This window comes from Globicephala melas, chromosome 3 (genome assembly GCF_963455315.2).
Source record: "Globicephala melas chromosome 3, mGloMel1.2, whole genome shotgun sequence".
In the NCBI taxonomy this organism is placed as follows: Eukaryota; Metazoa; Chordata; class Mammalia; order Artiodactyla; family Delphinidae; genus Globicephala; species Globicephala melas.
The window spans coordinates 151,835,137-151,855,538 of NC_083316.1; the positions used below are offsets into that span (position 1 = coordinate 151,835,137).

Sequence of the window (20,402 nt, forward strand, 5' to 3'; positions counted from 1 at the left end):
GCAGTTAGAATTAGTAAAAAATTCTTTTCCACATCTTGTCCTAATGAAGGCTTTATGGCTTGTTTCCATATGTGCTAGGGAGTAAGATCCTTTGCCAAGCTTGCTGAGCCTGTTACCTTTCCTTTTTGGTCTCTACTTTTGTGTTTCTTTTATTGAGAGAACACCAGTGTTGCCACATTCAAATGAGGCAGGAATAGCTTTCTCTGAGGTCATCGTATGATGAAATACTGCCCTCTTGAGTAGATTGTATCCTGCGTTCTATAGGCATTGGGCTCTGTTCCCAAAGAGTTTACAGTATAGTAAAATGATTATAGCATGTTAAGTATATTAAAACTGGGATGAAGTTTTATAGGGAAATTAATAATAGATATTTGTTTCACCATTAATTCAAGGAAAAATGGCATGATACTTTGATATTTTGATCATAAAACATGACAAGAGTTGTTTTTTTGTTGTTTTAAGAAAGTATCCAAAATTCTATACTCTTTTATCTTTTCTGTCTTTGGCATACATGGCATACATTTTTTTAATGTTATTGAGATAATGGTATACATATTATTAATTATATATTTTTGATGTTTCTAATGTGAAACTCACTATAACCATGATATAAAGTATATGTAAAATGCTTTTGAAATTCATGTGGTAGTGCTGATAAGGTAAATATTCTATCATCTATTCATCCAATATTCTGCATAGTCCAGAGATGTTATTTAAAATGTTAATTCATTGTGTTTTTTATGAATTTACCTGATTTAGAATCCATATTTTAATGTTAGCTTTGTAACTGTAGGACACTAGTTTCAGTTTAATTTCGTTAACATTGGATAGGCTGTGTGTGTGTGGATAGAGCAACAAAAGTCTCCTTTCTCCCAAATTTTGCATAGGATAAACCATAGCAAATAGCCATAGTGTTTTTGTGAGTTTCCTATTTCTGTACCTTTGGAAGCACAGAGATAGTTGCATGAAAACGTTGGGTTTCCCTCAAACTTTTTGGTTAATACTGAACTTGTTTCTCCTCTTTTAGCTGTGCGGTCAGAGAAGAAACGCCTTAGGAAGCCAAGCAAGTGGCTTCTGGAATATACAGAAGAATATGATCAGATATTTGCTCCTAAGAAAAAACAAAAGAAGGTACAGGAACAGGTGCACAAGGTACATTCCACCATTTCAACAACCTTTCATCAGTTCTTTTAGGATACTGCAATTTTCCCTTCAATATCATATTTTATCTTCATGGGACAATAATTTCCTTAACTGGGATCTTGTTTTTCAGGGTTTTTTTTCCAGCTTCTGGCACAGTACTTAGCCTGTACTAGTTATACAGGAAATGTATAAATGAGTTTATGTACTATGTGTGTATAGTGTGTGTATATATAGTATATTTTCCCCCTTTGCTTTCAAAATGTATTTGATTTAGGAATATTGTTATGATAAAATGTTTAGTAAAAAATATAGGGTATTAAAAAGAATAGTATGATCCTAATTCTACAAACAAATGTTACAATACCTTATATGCTTTATTTTTAAATTCAATTTCTTTAAACTCAAAGTATTTTAGAGTAAGTTAGAGATATTTTGACTCCACGTCCCTAAATAACATGCACCTCTAAGAAACAACATTTTTCTTCACAACCAATTTATCATGGTCATATCTATTAAGGTCAGTTTATCTAATAACAAATCCATGTTCAGATTTCCCCAATTATTTCATAACCTTTACATTTAATTTATCCAAACCAAGATCCAGTCTAGGACTACACATTATATCTGGTTGTTACATTTCTTAAATCACCTTAAATCCAGGACAGTCCCCCCTTTTCATGACCGTATGTAAGCAATGAGAGCAACACATTTAGAGTATCTGCCTTCTTGATTTGTGTGATTGCGTCTATGTTCCCTTTTAGGTAGTAGTTAATAAGTAACAATTTGATACATTCAAGTTAAACATTTTTGGCTAGATTACATGGTAGGTTTCATATGTTGTATGACATTGGAAGGTATTTAACCTTCAATAGTTCACCACGGTGACTAACTGATTTCTCTTTTCAGTTATGTTTTACCTCTTTTGATCAAGCAGCAGTATATGTATAATTACTTCGGCTCCAAGAGAATGTCTTGTTCCCCATCAGCCATTTCCCTGATGTTTTTTAAAAAATATCAATTGTACATCCTTTTCTATATGAATAATTTCATTTGGGGTTACAAAATGAAGATTTTCAGATTTTATTATTTCTTCTACTTATATTATCTGTCAGTCTGTCATTTTATAGTACTGAAATACATGAAAGGCATGTATTGCTTTCCCGTTAATTTACCAACTCAACTTTGGAAGTTTATTATTAGCTGCTTTTATCGATGATATATTAGGGAATCTTTTTTTTTTCTTTTTTCTTTTATTTATTTATATTTTTTGCGGTACGTGGGCCTCTCACTGTTGTGGCCTCTCCCGCCGCGGAGCACAGGCTCCGGACGCACAGGCTCAGCAGCCATGGCTCACGGGCCCAGCCGCTCCGCGGCATGTGGGATCTTCCCGGACTGAGGCACGAACCTGCATCCCCTGCATCGGCAGGCGGACCCCCAACCACTGCGCCACCAGGGAAGCCCTTTTTCTTTTTTTTAAGATTATCACTATGGCTTTAATGAATTTTTATAGCTTCAGTGTATCTCAATCCAATGACATTTTTACCCTTTAAAAAATTATAGTAAAATATATATAACATAAAATTTACAACTTTAGCCATTTTTTAGTGTACAGTTCTGTGGCATTCAGTACACCCACATCATTATGCAACCACTACCATTATCACCACTACCCATTATCTTCAGAAATTTTTCATGGCCCCACACTGAAACTCTGTGTCTATTAAAAAATAACTTCCCACTTCCCCATACCTTTAGCCCCTGACAACCACCATTCTGTTTTCTGTCTCTATGAATTTTACCATTCTAGGTACCTCATATAAGTGGAATCATACAATATTTGTCCTTTTTTGTCTGGCTTATTTCAGTTAGTGTAATGTTGTCTTCAAGTTTCATCCATTTGTAGCACGTGTCAGAATTTCATTCCTTTATAAGTACATTATTCTTTTTGACACTTAAATTATAATGACTTTGGCCTATGGATTCCACGTTTATCTTTTGCCCATAGGTAAGTTCCCGCCGTGAAGAGGAAAGCCTTTTAGCCCGGTGTCGATCTAGTGCTCAGAACAAACAGGTGGATGAGAATTCTTTGATATCAACCAAAGAAGAGCCTCCAGTTCTTGAAAGGGAGGCTCCGTTTTTGGAAGGGCCCTTGGCTCAGTCAGAACTTGGAGGTGGACATGCTGAGTTGCCACAGCTGACCTTGTCTGTGCCTGTGGCTCCGGAAGTCTCTCCACGGCCTGCCCTTGAGTCTGAGGAATTGCTAGTTAAAACACCAGGTAAGATGGGGATGGGTCTCAGTATATAAGTGGATATAATTAGAGGAAGCAGGAGATTTTAGTATGTTTTGATGGAAAGCCAGTAGTGTATTTCTGTACAGCAAACTACCCACTTTGATTCTGGGAAATCCCTAATACTGGCTAATTGGATATAGTTAATGACCATTAATTGGTGTACTGTCAGGAAGACATATTTTTTACAAACTACTTTCTTTCAGTGTTATTGCTCTTCATGATTATTGATCAACCACAGTGTGAATCAACACCCAGGGTAACAGGGTTTGGGGGAGGGGCACTGCATACTAGTGGAGTAAACACATAAAAATTATACTTCAGTTACTGACTTTACCAATCTTTGTGTTATTTGGGAAGTTGTTTAACCTCTGAACTTGTTTCCTCGATGTATAAAATGGAGACTGTGATGCAATGTATAAAGAAATTTACCTGACACATAGCAAGCAGCTGAGTGTGAATACTCCCTTGAAGTTAATTACCAATTTCTTTTCACTTTATCATTCTGTATAAACATGTCACCTGGTGAGAATTGAATCTAAACAACATACTGTCTCTAATTCACCTTTTGACTTTTTTTTTTTTTTTAATTGGAGTAACCTTCTGACTTGAGTATTGTAGTCAGCCAAGGAAAATTTTGGATGTAACTTTTTTTTGTGTGTGTGGTATGTGGGCCTCTCACTGTTGTGGCCTCTCCTGTTGCGGAGCACAGGCTCCGGACGCGCAGGCTCAGCGGACATGGCTCACTGGCCCAGCCGCTCCGCGGCATGTGGGATCTTCCCAGACCGGGGCACGAACCCGTGTCCCCTGCATTGGCAGGCAGACTCTCAACCACTGTGCCACCAGGGAAGCCCTGGATGTAACTTTTTTACATTCCCAACAGTAGCTTGTGATGTTATTCTTTAAAAAGGAATCCCAATTGTGCATAATCAAGTAAGGTGGAATCAAAAAGAATAATAAAGATAGTTACCACCTCATTGCCCATTATGTGCCAAACTGTGTTATTAGGCCCTTTTATATAATTGCTAAGAGCAGTCCTACAAAGTAAACAAGTGTCTTTTACTTATTTAGGAACAGAACAAGAATTCTAATCCTGGTCTATTTATGCCCAGAATTCAGGCTCTACTTTACCTCACTTCTCCTTTTGTTCTTACCACCAGTTGATTGCTCTAAAGGGAGTTTTGCCCTTTTGATTTCTCCTTAGTTCATTTGTGATTTTTAAAAAATGTATCAACATATATGGTTTTTAGTAAGTGTGTATACATACACACACACACACTCTGACATAAGAACATCCTCACATTAGTTTGTGTCTGTATTGAGAAATATTTTCTGGTTTTATGTTAACTAGTATTTTAGAATAATGTTTACCTTGTCCCTCCCCACAAGATGATGAGAAAAATATTTTAAAATGACTAATTTTTTATATTTTGAGAAAAATATAAAAAAATGACTAATTTTATATATATATATATATAGGTTTTTAAAAAATTAGCTTGTGCCCAGTTTCTAAATCATCTAATGAAAAGATACATGCATTTCAGGAAATTATGAAAGTAAGCGTCAGAGAAAACCAACTAAGAAACTTCTTGAATCCAATGATTTAGACCCTGGATTTATGCCCAAGAAAGGGGAACTTGGCCTTACTAAAAAGGTATGTTATTTTAGTCAATTCTAAAATAGGGTTTAATCCAGGAAATAGGGGATTTTAAAAACATCTTTTAGTAATACTTATGACATCAGTGCACATATACATAGAAATTATAGAATGTCAGTACACTTGGTGATCTGAGAGATCCTACATTAAGAGGCTGTTTTGCATTTGTACGGAAAATGTGTATCACTTGATTTTAGATTTTCTTTTCAAGTGAAAATGAAAAAAGCTTTAAAGTTGAGTAAAGTTTGTGTTTGTTGTAATTTCTTTTCTGGGCTCGAAACCTCTTACCTGATTTCTACTTCACTTCTGTCTCTACAAGCCACTAACCTACTCTTATGCCATTGCCGTGTCTGCATAATACCTCAGAAAAGACCTAGCTCAGCTATAATCCAGGCAGAAACACTTGATTTTCAGTTTTGCAAACTTGGTTTCCATTAGCCAAGAAGGCATCATTAAATTGTAGTTGGAAATATGATTTTCTAATTCTATAATGGATGATAACTGGATATTGATTCCTTAGGATACATCCTGCTCTCTTTGTATTTGAGGAGTAACTCAGTGTATATGTTATAAATTCAGCTGTAAGTTGCACAGATTTCCTATTTTAAAAAATTCTTTTTCTTTAAAGAAAAAATGCAGATTGTAATCAAATCATAAATAGAGTTTTTGGAATTCTTTCCTTAGCTGTAGCAAACTTCTATCCTTTAATCCTATATTAAGGCTCCTAGTTTTTGTTAGTCACACATCTGTAAATGTAAAATTTAATTTATTTGTGTTTTTATACCTTATTTAAAGAGTCACATTATGTACTTTAGTTCCTTTGTTCTTCTCAAAGCAGTTTTATGACATGGACTTTTTGGTGGTTCTTAGACTCATCTCCTGCCCTCCGAACTCTCTCTGCAGTTTGTGCAACCTTCAGTGACAATGTGTCTCTAACTCACTATCCTCTCATTGTACCCCACACTCTAGTAAGGCTGTGGTCATCTTCTGCAGTGCTTTCTCTCCTGGATTTATATTATTCAAATCTTAGCCACTGCGCAAGATTGTTGGCAGAGGTAGATGGGAAGGGCCAGGGAAACTGGGATTCAGTTGCACGTTTTGAGTGTGGAAGTGACGTTTGCAATCAGGTGATAAATTTAATGGTATTTTACAGGGTGAGTCATGGGAGGCTGTTGTCTTACTGCTAGAGGTGAGGTGCTGCAAATGTCATTGAAAGTAAGAATTCAGGCGAGTTAAGTGAATGACCCCCCCCCCGCCTTTATGGAGCTATAATTGGCATATATAAGTTAATGATTTGAAGGAATAAGATGAATTTTGAATCCTCAATGTTTTTGAGACTGGATTACTTAAAAAATAGTGTTAATTTGTTTTTTAGTAACTGTAAATGGAGTATAACCTTTAAAATTGTATAATTTGTATGACTTTGCTCTGCCAAGTGCAGTTTTCTAATCTGAAATTTAACTTGTCGTGTTTGTGGGTTAATTTTTTCCCTAAGGGGATAAAAAGCATGATTTAGTTGATAATTTTAATTTATATAGGCGAAAGTGTCCCAGAACTCTTTGAGATTTAATTTACACCAATAAAATGCACAGATCTTAATTGTTCTGTTTCATGGCTCTAGACAGTTGTATATACCATGTTAAGTACCACCCAAACTAAGTATGCTCTATATCTATCACCCCTGGAAGTTTTCTTGTTCCCCTTTTCACTCAACTCCCCATTCTCATCTCTTCAAGAGGCAAAATTTTCTAACTTCCGTTACTATAGATAAGTTTTGCTTGTTCATGAATGTCGTATATGTTGTTTTGTTTTTGTTAACTGGCTTCTTTTATTCAACACATGTATTTGAGATACATCCACAAGGATGCTATTTCAGTAGAAGTTCAAGTACAATTTGCTTGTCCTTTCTCCTGTTGATGCACATTTGCATTTTTTCATTTGAGGGCTATTAATCATAAGGCTGGTATGAATATTCTGAGTCTGTTTGTGTACATATATTTTCATTTTTCTTGGTGGTGTAAATACTTAGGGGTGGGATTGCTGGCTCATGAATATATCCCTTTTAAAGAAATTGCCAAACACTTCTCCAAAGTGGTTGTACAACTTCACGTTCCCGCCAGTGGTATATCAGAGTTCAGTTGCTCCACATCTTTAATAGCATTTGGATTGTCAGTCATTTTAAGTTTAGCCATTCTAGTGGATATGAAATGATATCTAATCATGTTTTTAATTTGTATTTCCTAATGATTATTGATTTTGAGCCCCTTAGTATGTGCTTACTGGCCATTCCTATATCTTAACAAACGACTGTTCAAGCACACTTATATTTTTGATTGGGCTCTTCATTGTTTTTATGGTTGCTTTTTTAGGAGTGCCTTTATATTTGGGATACAAGTCTTTTGTCAGATATATGTGCTTTAAATATTTTTTCCCAGTCTGATGCTTGTGTATTCATTTCCTTAGTCTTTCATGAGAAAGAATTTTTAAAAGTTTGTTTTTTCTTTTATTTATATTTTGTGTCTATTTCAAGAAATCTTTGCCTACCACATCAACACAGAGATATACTTTCTGTGTTTTGTTTTAGGAGTTTTATGGTTTTGATTTATATACAGTTCTTCATTTTTTGAGATGGAGTTTTGAAGTGGATGTCCAATTGTTTTAGCACCATTAGTTAAAAATCTCTGTTAGCCATCCAGTTCTCTGTCTCTCATATTTTTGGTCTCTTTAAGCATTAGATATAATTAATAACTGTCACTGTTGAATTTCAGCTTTTCTTGGTAGGGAGATAGGCATCATATTTGGTGCTAGAACAAGAGAAAACCAGAGTTATTGGTGATGGCTAGACCTGGACCCTGGGGAAAAGTGACCTCTTTTCTGTTTTAGAAGTGAGTTCTGCTATCTGACCTAGTCAGCTTCACAGTTAAGGTCCTGCTTACTGTGAGGTATATTTTGCCATCAGGTTGAAACCATGATTCAGCTCCATCTTGGGACTACACCATGGGTTACCAGGCAGGCCACACCTTGTCTTTGGATGGATCAATCAGTGGGTTAGAGAAAGAGGGATTGTCTGTTGAGGTAGTGGTAACTTAAGAGTGCACAGACCTTTGTTATAAAGCAGAAACTAACACACCATTGTAAAGCAATTATACCCCAATAAAGATGTTAAAAAAAAATGCACAGACTTAATGCATATCCTACCAGATTATGCATAAAGTAAGTTACTGGCATCTTTGACATGTCCTCCAAGGCACTTACAGAGTTCTGTGGGTTTTTTTAAAAATATATTTTATTATTATTATTATCATTATTTTTCAGCCGTGCCTCGCGGCACACGGGATCTTAATAAAAGCACAGAGTCTTAATCACTGGACCACCAGGGAGGTCCCTTTTTTTATTTTAAGCAGAGCAGATGGAATTTTATTCATGTAGTGTAGTGTGGGGGGTGTGTGTGCCTGCGTGCGTGTGCATGCTGTTATTTCTTTCTTTTTTTTTTTTTTTTTTGCATGCTGTTATTTCTATTTTAACTTATAAAATTGTTGACATCAGAAATGAAAATTTTTTCTGTATCACTCTCTGTAGTTTTGGGAACATTCTGATTGTTTTTGCATCACAGCTTTTGGGTGAATGTTAAACAGTGAAGTATAAATTGCTTATCTAAGTAATGTAGATGGTAGTTTTCTTTAAATTATGCAGTCTATTTTGTGGGTTTGTCTACTAGTGTTTTGTTCCATTTAACTAGGTACCTAACATTTGCTCCTTCATTTTATTTGACTTCATAAGACTCTGATCTACACTGAACATGAGGAACATTCTTATGATTTATTAATGTATATAATAAGTGTTCAGAAATTCACAGCTGCATTTTATCTTGTTTTAACCTCAGACTTGGGAACTTCATAGCAAGAATAGCATCCATTATATTGACTTCTGTGACCACTAAATTTTGTTTTACAGTCATGATGAAGAATATTATTCTTGTAGGAGAAGACATTTTCTTGGAATAGAACTAATTCATACAAGCATTAGTAGTAGGGGAATAAAATGTGTAGTGAGTTACTCTTGACGTTTAAGGTTTTTCTTGTTGTTTTTTTGTTTTTGTTTTTGGCCATGCCACGTGGCTTGTGGAATCCTAGTTAGTTCCCTGACCAGGGGCCCTTGGCAGTGAAAGCGTGGAGTCCCAACCGCTGGACCACCAGGGAATCCCCAATGTTAAGTGTTTTGTTTTTAGTTTCAGTGTTGCTTTAATTTATATTAATCTGCAGCAACTTAAATTAGAAAGACTTTCCATGATTCAGAGCTTTTTAATATTTAGAATTCATCAAGTAAATAAGTCTGTGTAAAATCCAATGGCTGTAAGTATAACATTAAGAAGGAAGATTTTAAATACACCGTGGTGTGGAACAGAATTGAGCTGGTGGGTCTATAAGCACATACTTTTTCTCTTTCGCTCCCACTTTAATCAGAGCAGTGTTCTATATCTGCTTTATATATTGGGAGTCTCTGAGTAAGCCAGTCGTTGTCTGTAGTCCCCCCACTGGAGTATGTGGTTGGTGGTTTTGAGTTTTAGAGCATGAAAAAAACCCAAATCTCATGCTTTTCCCCACAAAGTTTCTGTTCAACCCTTTACTATTATATTGTTCCTTTAATTGTTAAAAACAGCCAAGATTCTGTATCTTTGGCAAAAGACAGTTCAGCTTTTGGCACATAGTATAAAGGGTTTGTTTTCTATTCCTTTGTAAAACATGATGCATTTTACTTATTTGTAGTGTTATGAAGCTGGTCACTTGGAGAATGACATTACTGAATCATGTGCTGCATCTCGTTCTAAAGAGTTTGGTGGAGGTGAGTGTTTTTGAGATTTAAGAACTGTATTGCAAAAATAAGTGTGAAGTACCCTGTCAGTTAACGAGAAAAGTTACTAAGCAGGACTAGTAAGGTTGCAAGTTCTAAGACTTGTTTGCCCAATATATGCTTCCTAAAACTGCATATGACACTAGAAAATTGTATTGATTCATTTCCAACTTTATACTGAAGTTAGTTAAATGGAATTAGAATTAGTGTTAAGGAAATGTTGGGAACAATAAAGAAAAATCAGCTCCTTAATTTTCTTATTAGATAATTCTCCATACTGCATCATTACTTTCTTGGCTTTGATTCCTATAGGACAGAAAATAACAGAATTTGAGTTGAGGGGGCAATTGCAAATCGTCTTAAACAAGTCTTTCATAGTCTTACTTTCTTATATCACACCTGTGACCTTTGGTCAATGAACATATGCTTGAAAAAGAGAGCTTACATTTGAGCCTGGTCTATTATGGCTGCTTTCAAAGGCCTTGGGAATCTTCTAGATTAAATTGGAATCTGTTTCCTGGAACCTCTGCTTGGTCATCTTATTTCTGCCCACAGCAGGAATGGGCGGCCCTTCATTCAATAACAGATAAAATAATCATAGTTTAAGTATCTACTCTACCAGTTTCTTTGTGTAAGAACTGTTACCTCTGATGAATCTAAAGCATTACAACGAATTAGGATATTACTCATATTATCCCTGTCTTGTAGAATAAGCACGAAGATGAAAGAGGTTGGAAGGGTTGGGGAACTATATCCAGACATGACCAAATTTATTGCCACACTACTGTCTCATTATCCACCCTGTGTTTCTCCATACCAATTCTTTCTATCCCTTTGATCATTTTGTCTGCCTATGCCATTTATTGATTGGTGTCATTCCTGAAATATTAGCTTAGATTTGAGCACGCTGCATCAGATATGATCTATCAGCAAAGGATATTAGGGGAGATTATATTTTATGTGGTCTTAAATGTACACTTCTTTGAATGTGATCTGTGATTATTAAGTTTTTTAGCAAGTAAATTAAACGATATGTTAACTTATTTTAACCCTGTATGCAATTATAATATAGGTTGGTCAACTTGTTTGCTTGATTTAAAAAAAAAAAAAACTGCTTTCAAAATAATATCAGCTCTTTCCCTATACATTTGTACTTTAGTTTTCTGTAAAACCTACAACCTGCACTTTATCCTCTGTAAATTTCATCTAAATGTTTCAACTTGTGAGAATTTTGAAGCTTTATTCTGCCATCATATTAACTCTTCCCTTTTAGTCTTAGGCTGTCAGCAGCTTTGATAGCAGAGCTTCTCCATCTCGATCAGGCAGATCAAGAAGAGAGCCCTAAAGCAGTCTTCCAAAGTATTTGATACCTAGCTTAAATATCCTGGAACATTTTACAAAATATCTCTTTAAAGATTCCTCTTAATGTTTCTATAACAAAGAGTTGAAATACGTATAATAAAAAATGAGTGAGAGACTAAATTCCATTTTCTAAATATGTCAAGATTAGGCATTCATATTCAGGGTTATAGTACCGCTGCATGAATATCCTTTTTTTTAATTAAAAAAACCCCGTTTATTTGTTTATTTATTTTTGGCTGTGTTGGGTCTTCGTTGCTGCGCGCGGGCTTTCTCTAGTTGTGGTAAGCGGGGGCTGTTCTTCCTTGTGGTGCGCAGGCTTCTCATCGCGGTGGCTTCTCTTGTTGCGGAGCATGGGCTCTAGGCGCATGGGTTCAGTAGTTGTGGCACACGGGCTCAGTAGTTGTGGCTCACAGGCTCAGTAGTTGTGGCTCATGGGCTCTACAGCACAGGCTCAGTAGTTGTGGCGCACGGGCTTAGTTGCTCCGCGGCATGTGGGATCTTCCCGGACCAGGGCTCAAGCCCATGTCCCCTGCATTTGCAGACAGATTCTTAAAACACTGCCCCACCAGGGAAGTCCCTGCATGAATATCCTTTTGGCCAAAAATGTATTGGTTGGAGGAGGGAGGTATTTTTCTCTCCTCGTATAAGTCAGATCTTATGTATTTCATGTTTTTGTCTTAATCCTTAAATCATAGAGTGATATAATTTATTGTCTTTAATCTTGGAGGCCAGGTTTTAGTATCTTTTCCTGACTACTAAATGCATTTCCTCTCCATCTGTAGGATATTAAAGTCCTTTGTGGAACTAGAAAGTCTTTCATTTCAATCATATAAAATGAAATTGCTTTAATAACCTGTATGTTTACTATTTAATCCATATGAGGCAGAATTTTTATATATGTAGCCATTTCCCCAACTAGTTATATACTAATGGGTAAGTCTTTTTTTTTTCCTCTGCCCTTGTTTTCCTCATCTACAAAGTTGGAGAATTAAAATTAAGGTTGGTGTTTACTCTAACATTCCATAATTCTGTGAGGTCCCTTTAGTTGAGGATAGGAGTTCTTGGACATGCATGTAATCAGCCAGCAGGTAACACCTGTTTTCCTGTCCTAGGCACCACCAAGCTGTTTGATAAACCAAGGAAGCGAAAACGACAGAGACATGCTACAGCCAAGGTGCATTGTAAAAAAGTGAAAAATGACAACTCATCAAAAGAAACTCCAAGCTCCGAGGTATTATGCAGTTCTTCATCTTTTGACCTTCCAAAGCGAAGCTGCTTTTCACAGTAGAGGCCACATCCCTTTTCCCTTTGAGTTTACCTAAAAATAGTATTCTGTTGAAACAGCTAGTAGTGATAAGGAATCTTGGAGAAAAAGATGAATCTGATTCTAGTAGAAATAAGTCAAAGCACTATGGCAGCTGTAGGTGTGACCTTTTTAAAAGATCACACCCCATGCTCTAGGTGTCAGATGAAATACATAACTGTTTCATCATGAAGTAAACTTGTTCTAAAACCAGAGAGCACAATATCAAGTAACTATATAATCCAGATGAACTTGGTATTGCCCTTTAAAAGTTGAGACTGCAGTTAGGGGAAAAACTCATTTGCTTATTTATTGAGACCACCAACTGCTTAATTTTAGAGTAATGTTTGTAAACAGCGACTTCTAGGAAACAGAGGTTTAAAGCCATTTTCTTGAAGAGCATCAGTGCAGCCATTGATGCTATCCCTAGCTTTCCAACTCAGGTTAAAAGAGAATTAGAACAAGTCAGGTCAGCATCACATATTTTGATGCAGAGTGTTTCTTTCCAGGACAATTTGAATAGAATGCCCAAGGGGGGCATTATTTAGGAAACACTGATCTTGGAAGGACAAATAAGTAATCAAATAAACTTAAGAATGTTTTCTCTCCCTTAGTGAAACCTTAAAATGGAACAGCTCAAAAAGTTCCAGTGGAACAGCCTCAGAGCAGTTAGTGGCAGGGCATGAGGCGCCCACTACCCGCCCAATCACAGCAGGGTTAGAACTAACATTGCATGCAGTCCGCCCACGTGATTGGCTGAACATCTGTAAGTGCTTAATGGCTAGACAAATAGCAGCCCAGAGGGAGGGGGTCAGATGGAGGAGACATCAATAATATAGATGTGGGGCGTTATTTTTTCTCTGCAAGGGAGAACTGATGACACACAGGACAGCTGCAAGCCCCAAGGAAACCATTGAGGAGGGTGTAGAAAATGACCACGGAATGCCTGTATCTAAAAAACTGCAGGGTGAACGAGGAGGAGGAGCTGCACTCAAGGAGAATGTTTGTCAGGTAGAGAATGTTTGCCCACTTGCATTTGAATTGCATGCTTATCTTTTTAAGAGAAGTCCTCTCCAGTCTCTTGATGACCTAGTCATGGTTAGAGTAAAAATTCTCTTGGATGATTCCAGTGGAATCACTTACTTTAAGGATTTAACTCTTCTCTCTTCCCACAAAAAAAGAAGAGAAATATTTAGTGTTGCCCTTGGGTAGATGCCCTGAAGTAGGTCTGAGATGGAAGGGGTGAATCTGTGGTTGCTCAGCCAAAGATAATTTTCCTGCACCTCTCATGGTGTGAGAATGTTTGGGTTTCTAAGGAATTTTTCAAGGAGAATTTTCACATAGATTGTTGGGTTTGTGTGTGTGTGTGTTTTGTTTTTGTTGTTGTTTTTGGTTTTTCTGCTTTAAAGTACTGACTTTAGAGAACCTACCACCTGTATTTTTCTATTTATTTAATAAACATTTATACAGTGTTTTTTTACTGTGTCGAGTGTTTTTCCATTCACTTTGTAAATATTACATCATTTAGTTATCATAACAATCTCATAAGGTAGAGGATCATTATTATCCTTGTTTTATAGATAAGAAAATTGAGGTACAGGGAGGTTAAATAGCTTGCTTGTAGTCACTCAGTGAAGCCAGTATTCAAACCCAGGCAATCTGGGTTTTGAGTCTTAACCACTGTGTTGTCTTGCTTCTCTGTGAAATGTGCCTCCACTTTAATGTCAAATGCCTTTATCTTACTTGGGAGTAGAGTCAGTTAAATGGATGCATTGGTTATATTCTCTTTTCATGGTCTTGATTTAACCTTGTAAATACTTAAAAACTGGCATATAAAAAGTTGAAAATATTAGTGGTTTTTTTTTTCTAATTGAAACTGCTAAAAAATAAAATTTCCCCAGGCCTAGAATATTATTATGGTCAGTATAATTTCAACTCAGTTTCTTTGTCTGTTCATTTCACTGCTATATAAAGAAGGTTGATTATATTCAGACCTGCTCCCAAACAGTGTTACTCCTCAGAGACTGTTAAGCCCACAAAGATTGTCATATAAGAAGGTATTGTAACCCATGGTCCTGGTTTGTTTGGATCAGTCTTTGTTTAAATCTGTTGTGCTTGTATAATTTATTAATAGCACCTCCTTTCATGCTCAAGTGTCCTAGTTTGAAGGATGAATTACATGCTCATCCCAATTAAAGGGTTAGTCTGTAACATTTGGTTAATTTGAAAAATTTATTCCTCAGTACATACTGTAATTGAAGTTTTCCTGTTTAAGTGATGAAGGCGAATTTGTTTATCGTGCAGGAAAGCTGATGTTGCTGGCAGTCTGAATATACAAAACAAAACATGTAACATTTATGGCATTTGTCAATTTTTGGTCATGAATAGTAGATCATGGGAGAGCCAAACATGAAAGACTAGCTCAGAATCCCTTGGGGTCCCCTCTTAATCCCTGGCTGCCTCTGGCCTTTTATTCCCAAAGCTCTCCTACTCGTTTGCTTATTTAAGCTTTGATGTTAAGTGGCCAAGACCTGTTCGGTTTCTTTGGGTTCTTGAGGATATTAGACTTGCCTGGCCATCTTTCCCCCTTTCTTGTCTTACAGAATAAGTATAAGAGTTTTTTCATTTTTATCATTTTTCTGCTAATCACTATGGGGAAACAAGTCAGGATATTAGAGGGGTGAAAAGTAACAAATGTTTGGAATGTGCAGAATTTTCATAAATCATACAACGTTTTCAAAAGCAACAGATCCCGATCTTTATTTCCTAAGGCTGTATCATCATTGACACCCTGTTTTAGTGAGATTGTCTCAGAAAGGTGATCTCTCTGATTTTAATATGGTTCTAGGTGTATCTCAGGGATTGTTCAAATCTTAATCAGGGCCCTTCTGGACTGTTACGACCCAAGTCCCAGCTGGCCAGTATCTCTTGCTTGAACCATTGCAGTAACCTGTTCGATTATCTCTGCTTTTCCTCTCACCTTTTTACTCTTGAAATTTTTCATGTAGCAGTCATAGGGATCTGTTTTTAGATGAATACCTGATTTCAGCCTTCCCTTGGTACAGCGCTCATTATAATGGCACACCTTTGCAATTAGAATAAAATCTGAAACTCTGTACCGTAATCTGTAAGGCCACACAGTCAGGCCCTTGCTTGCCTTTTTCTTACTTCATTTCTACCACTTCTAACTTTTGTTCACTTTTGTCCAGTGACACTGGCTTTCATTGTGATTCATAGGAATGCCATGATTTTTCCTGTCTGTGGGCTTTCTGTACTTTCTGCCTTCTTGGTCCCTTCTTCAGATCATGTGGCTGACTTGTCATTCAGAGCCCAGTCTAAGAAGTCATTCCTAATCACCCAATCCAAAGTTGTTGTTTGAGGGCTCTACCCAAATACTTACATCTTCTGATATCTTTTGTTTGTTTAATTGTTTACTTATATCTTTGTATCCTTAGAGTATAAGAATGATGGGAGCCAGGGACCTGTGGTACCTGGCATAGAGGAGGTAATCATTAAATACTAGCTGAATGAATGGTGGGATTTTTTGTTTCTGGCAAAGCTGCTTCTTAACTTTTGCTTTAATGAAGACCTTCTGCTTGGGATTTTTAAAAATCTTTTTCTATAGACAGATCTGTTTTCTTTCTCTTAACAGAACTGTGAGAAACTGGGTGAGCTGCTATTATGTGAGGCTCAGTGCTGTGGGGCTTTCCACCTGGAGTGCCTTGGATTAACTGAAATGCCCAGAGGAAAATTTATCTGCAATGAATGTCGCACAGGTAAAGTAGTTAGAGAAAGGTCTTCTTCCAAGGAAGGTTTGAGTTTCAAGTTTTTTAGGAAAAAATCATTTATTGGAGACACTTTTTTTTGTGGCAATACTGGGCTAATTCCTACAGACATAGAGATAGGTGCTCTGTGGTCTTTGCCTTCAAAAAAACTCAAGTGAATAATGAATGTATAGTATAATACAGTGCAAAACGTGTTGTTGTGAATGTTAAAGTGCTGTGTGAATGAAGATGCACCAGTGCTACAGAGGAAGATATCTGAGTTTGGTTTTAAGAGAGAAATAGAAATCGGTGTGTGGAGGGGAAGGATAGAAGGTCTAATAAAGTAAGTATGAAATATTTGGGGAACAGGAAGCATATAGGTCAGTATGTTTGGAGTTTAAGATATTTTAAGATATTTTAGGGAAGAGGTGAGGCATAGGTAGTGACGAGGAGGACTTCTGGGTTACTGATGATATTTTATGTTTCTTGGTCTGAGTGGTGATCAAGAAATATGTTCACTTCATGATTATTTGTGAACTTATAATGTGTGCACTTTTCTGTGTATATTATGCATCAGTAAAACTGCTTAGCAAAAAGAAGAGAGCTATTTTGTGAGAGTTACAATATACGGATTGGGTCAGAAACTAGGAATGGTCAGATGAGACCAGCCTGTAAAGCACCTCACAGCTGTGCTCTCTCAAGGAGATTGCTCTTTTTTCAGCGTTATGAATGGATGTTACAGTATGAAAGTAGTAAAGAAATTAGGGTTGACGGTAAAGATTTTATGCTCGTAAGGCATTAAAAACCATAGCATGATGCTGCCCAAAGAGAAAGCGTCTGTAGAGTGAGAAGAGGGCTAATGACACTACTGGGGGATATCCACTTAAAAGGGGCTACTGGAGGGTGAGGAGGAGCTACTCAAGAAGGAATGTCTGTGAAGCCATGGGGATGGGGTGTCATCAGCAGAGGCAGATGGGGCAAACAGACCAAGGAGGTTCTAGAGTGAAAAGGGGATCTATTGTATTTGGCAGTGAGAGAGTGCCTTACTAATCCAAACTGAAAGATGAATGGGTAGCAGTATACACTATTTCTTACAGAAGCTTGACTTCAGTGGAAAAGGGAGCAGTAGCTGAAGGGAGGATATTAGAGGGTCAGGAGGAAGAACATCTTGAGTAGGATGAAGGTTAAGAATTGTGTAGGGAAATAAATTTCCGTAACAGGAGGGGGAATAATTGGAGTACAGTCACAGAGACAGGAGAGGATAATCTTGAAGAGATAAAAAGATTAAAAGGGAATGTACCATGTAATTGTGAGGGAGATGAACACTGAGGTTTTTCCTTGGCTTGGTGAGAATGGTGGAAAAAAATTGTTTATAACCTGAAGGGAAGAGTGTAGGCTTAGACTAGCCCCTGTGGGAAATAAGAGGTGAAATTAACTTGTGTCTGTAAATAGATGGCCATGTCAGATTGAGTTATTTCATCTTTCTGCTACCACTTTCAGCAGTGTAGGTACAAAAGCTGGAAGACAAGATAGTTGTGGGGTTATTTTGCCTTCTACACACGTTGGGCTTTTGATCATTATGTGCCATACGGTGTCCCGGCCCTGTAATTAAAATTTAGAAACAAATTTTAGATACGTGCATATCTCTATTGCCCTAATTTTCTTAGAAAGATCTTCTTCTTCTTTTTTTTTTTAATTTTTTTAACTTCTTATTTTATATTTGAGTATAGTTGATTAACAATGTTGTGTTATATCAGTTGTACAGCAAAGTGATTCAGTTATACATATATCTATTCTTTTTCAAATTTTAAATATAGCAGTGAATACAGTGTCAATCCCAAGCTCCCTAACTATCCCTCCCCGCAACTCTTCCCTCCTGGTAACCATAAGTTCCTTCTCTAAGTCTGTTTCTGTTTTGTAAATAAGTTCATTTGTATCATTTTTTTTAGATTCCGCATATAAGCGATATCATATGATATTTGTCTTTCTCTGACTTACTTCACTCAGTATGACAATTTCTAGGTCCATCCATGTTGCTGCAAATGGCATTATTTCATTCTTTTTAATGGCTGAGTAATATTCCATTGTATATATGTACCACATCTTCTTTATCCATTCTTCTGTTGATGGACATTTAGGATGCTTCCATGTCTTGGCTATCACTGCTAGTGCTGCAGTGAAGATTGGGGTGCATGTATACTTTCAGACCATGTTTTCTCCAGACAAATGCCCAGGAGTGGGATTGCAGGATGATATGGTGGTTCTAGTTTTAGTTTTTAAGGAACCTTCGTACTGTTCTCCATACTGGCTGTACCAATTTACATTCCCACCAACAGTGTAGGAGGGTTCCCTTCTCTCCACACCCTCTCCAGTATTTATTGTTTGTGGATTTTTTGATGATAACCATTTAGAGAGATCTTCCTGCCTTTTGTACCAGTGATCCAGTTTTGCTAGTCTCATCTTTATTATGATGTGATATTCTCTGAACCAGGCTAATCTAAGGCAGAACTACTTTTTTAAAAAATCAACTTAATTGAAGAGTAATTTGCCTACTATAAATGTACCCCTTTTAATGTATGTTTTGATAGGTTTCGATAAAATGTATACACCCACACCAGAAAGTTCCTTTGTGATCAGACCCAGTCAGTCTTTTTTGCACCTCACCCCTTCACCCCCATCACCAATTTCAGGTTAAACAGTGACCTGCTTTCTGTTCAGAGCACATTAGATTTGCCTTTTTTTTAGAGTTTGTGTCTGGCTCAGCATGTTTTTGAGACTCATCTGTGTTGATGTGTGTATCAGTAATTCATTTTCTTTCTTAAAACAGCTTTATTGAGGTGTAATTGATGTACAGTAAACTACACAAAGTGTACACTGTGACGTTTTGGTGTGTGTTTGTGTACATACACCTTTGAAACCATCACTCAGCCTAGTTACTTTGAGATTAAACAACATTGTTGCAGGTATTGAGAATTCATTCTTTTTATTGCCAAGTGGTATTCCATTGTATGCATATAAGAGTTTGTTTATCCACTCATCTATTGATGTACATTTGGATAGTTCTCAGGTTTGGCTATTATAAATAAAGCACTGTGTATCCTTTGTATGGATACACTTTCTTTTCTGTTGTGTAAATATCTAACAGCAGAATGGCTGCATATGGTAGGCTTAACTTTTCAAGGAACATCCAAAGTGTTTGTACCATTTTATATTCCCATCGGTAGTCTGTGAGAGTTTTAATTCTGCCACATCTTCATCAACATTTGGTATTGTCAGTCTTTTTAATTTTAGCCATTCTGACAGATGTGTAGTGGTATTTTATTGTGGTTTTAATGTGTATTTCACTAATGATGAATGATGTTACACATCTTTTTATGTGCTTATTTTTCTGTCTTCTTTGAGGAAGAGTGTTCAAAATTTTTTTTTAATTTGGGGTTTTTTTCCTCCCTATAAATTTATTTATTTACGGCTGTGTTGGGTCTTCGTTGCTGTGCGTGGGCTTTCTCTAGTTGACGAGCGGGGGCTACTCACTCTTCATTGCAGTGTGCGGGCTTCTCATTGTGGTGTTTTCTCTTGTTGCGGAGCGCAAGCTCTAGGCGCGCGGGCTTCAGTAGTTGTGGCTCGCGGGCTCTAGAGTGTAGGCTCAGTAGTTTTGGTGCATGGGCTTAGTTGCTCCGCGGCATGTGGGATCTTCCCGGACCAGCGCTCGAACCCATGTCCCCTGCAGTGGCAGGCGCCTTCTTAACCACTGCACCACTAGGGAAGTCCTGGGTTGTTCTCTTACTGTTGAGTTTTAAGAGTTCTTTATATGTATTCTGGCTACAAGTCCTTTATCAGATATATACTTTCCAAATTATTCTTCCAATCTGTGGCTTGTTTTCTAATTTTCTCAATGGTATCCTTTGAAGAGCAGAAGTTTTTAATTTTGAAGAAGTCTAGTTTATCAAATTTTTTTAATGGACTTTGGTTAAGAAATCTTGCTTAACCCAATGTCACGAAGATTTTGTTTTCTGTTGAAAATTTTTTAATTTTAG

General features: G+C 36.9%; 1 protein-coding gene across 7 annotated transcripts in view; it reads left to right on the forward strand.

Moving 5' to 3' along the window:
* NSD1 (nuclear receptor binding SET domain protein 1) overlaps positions 1-20,402 on the forward strand; it is a 136,608-nt gene that overhangs the window by 77,254 nt on the left and 38,952 nt on the right. For all 7 annotated transcript variants that reach the window (XM_030846930.2, XM_030846934.2, XM_030846928.2 and 4 more), the window contains 7 exons: positions 1,028-1,152; positions 3,149-3,419; positions 4,976-5,085; positions 9,855-9,930; positions 12,414-12,532; positions 13,472-13,615; positions 16,257-16,380. In XM_030846930.2, the coding sequence (XP_030702790.2) occupies positions 1,028-1,152; positions 3,149-3,419; positions 4,976-5,085; positions 9,855-9,930; positions 12,414-12,532; positions 13,472-13,615; positions 16,257-16,380 (969 nt within the window). The remainder of the gene's footprint in view (positions 1-1,027; positions 1,153-3,148; positions 3,420-4,975; positions 5,086-9,854; positions 9,931-12,413; positions 12,533-13,471; positions 13,616-16,256; positions 16,381-20,402) is intronic.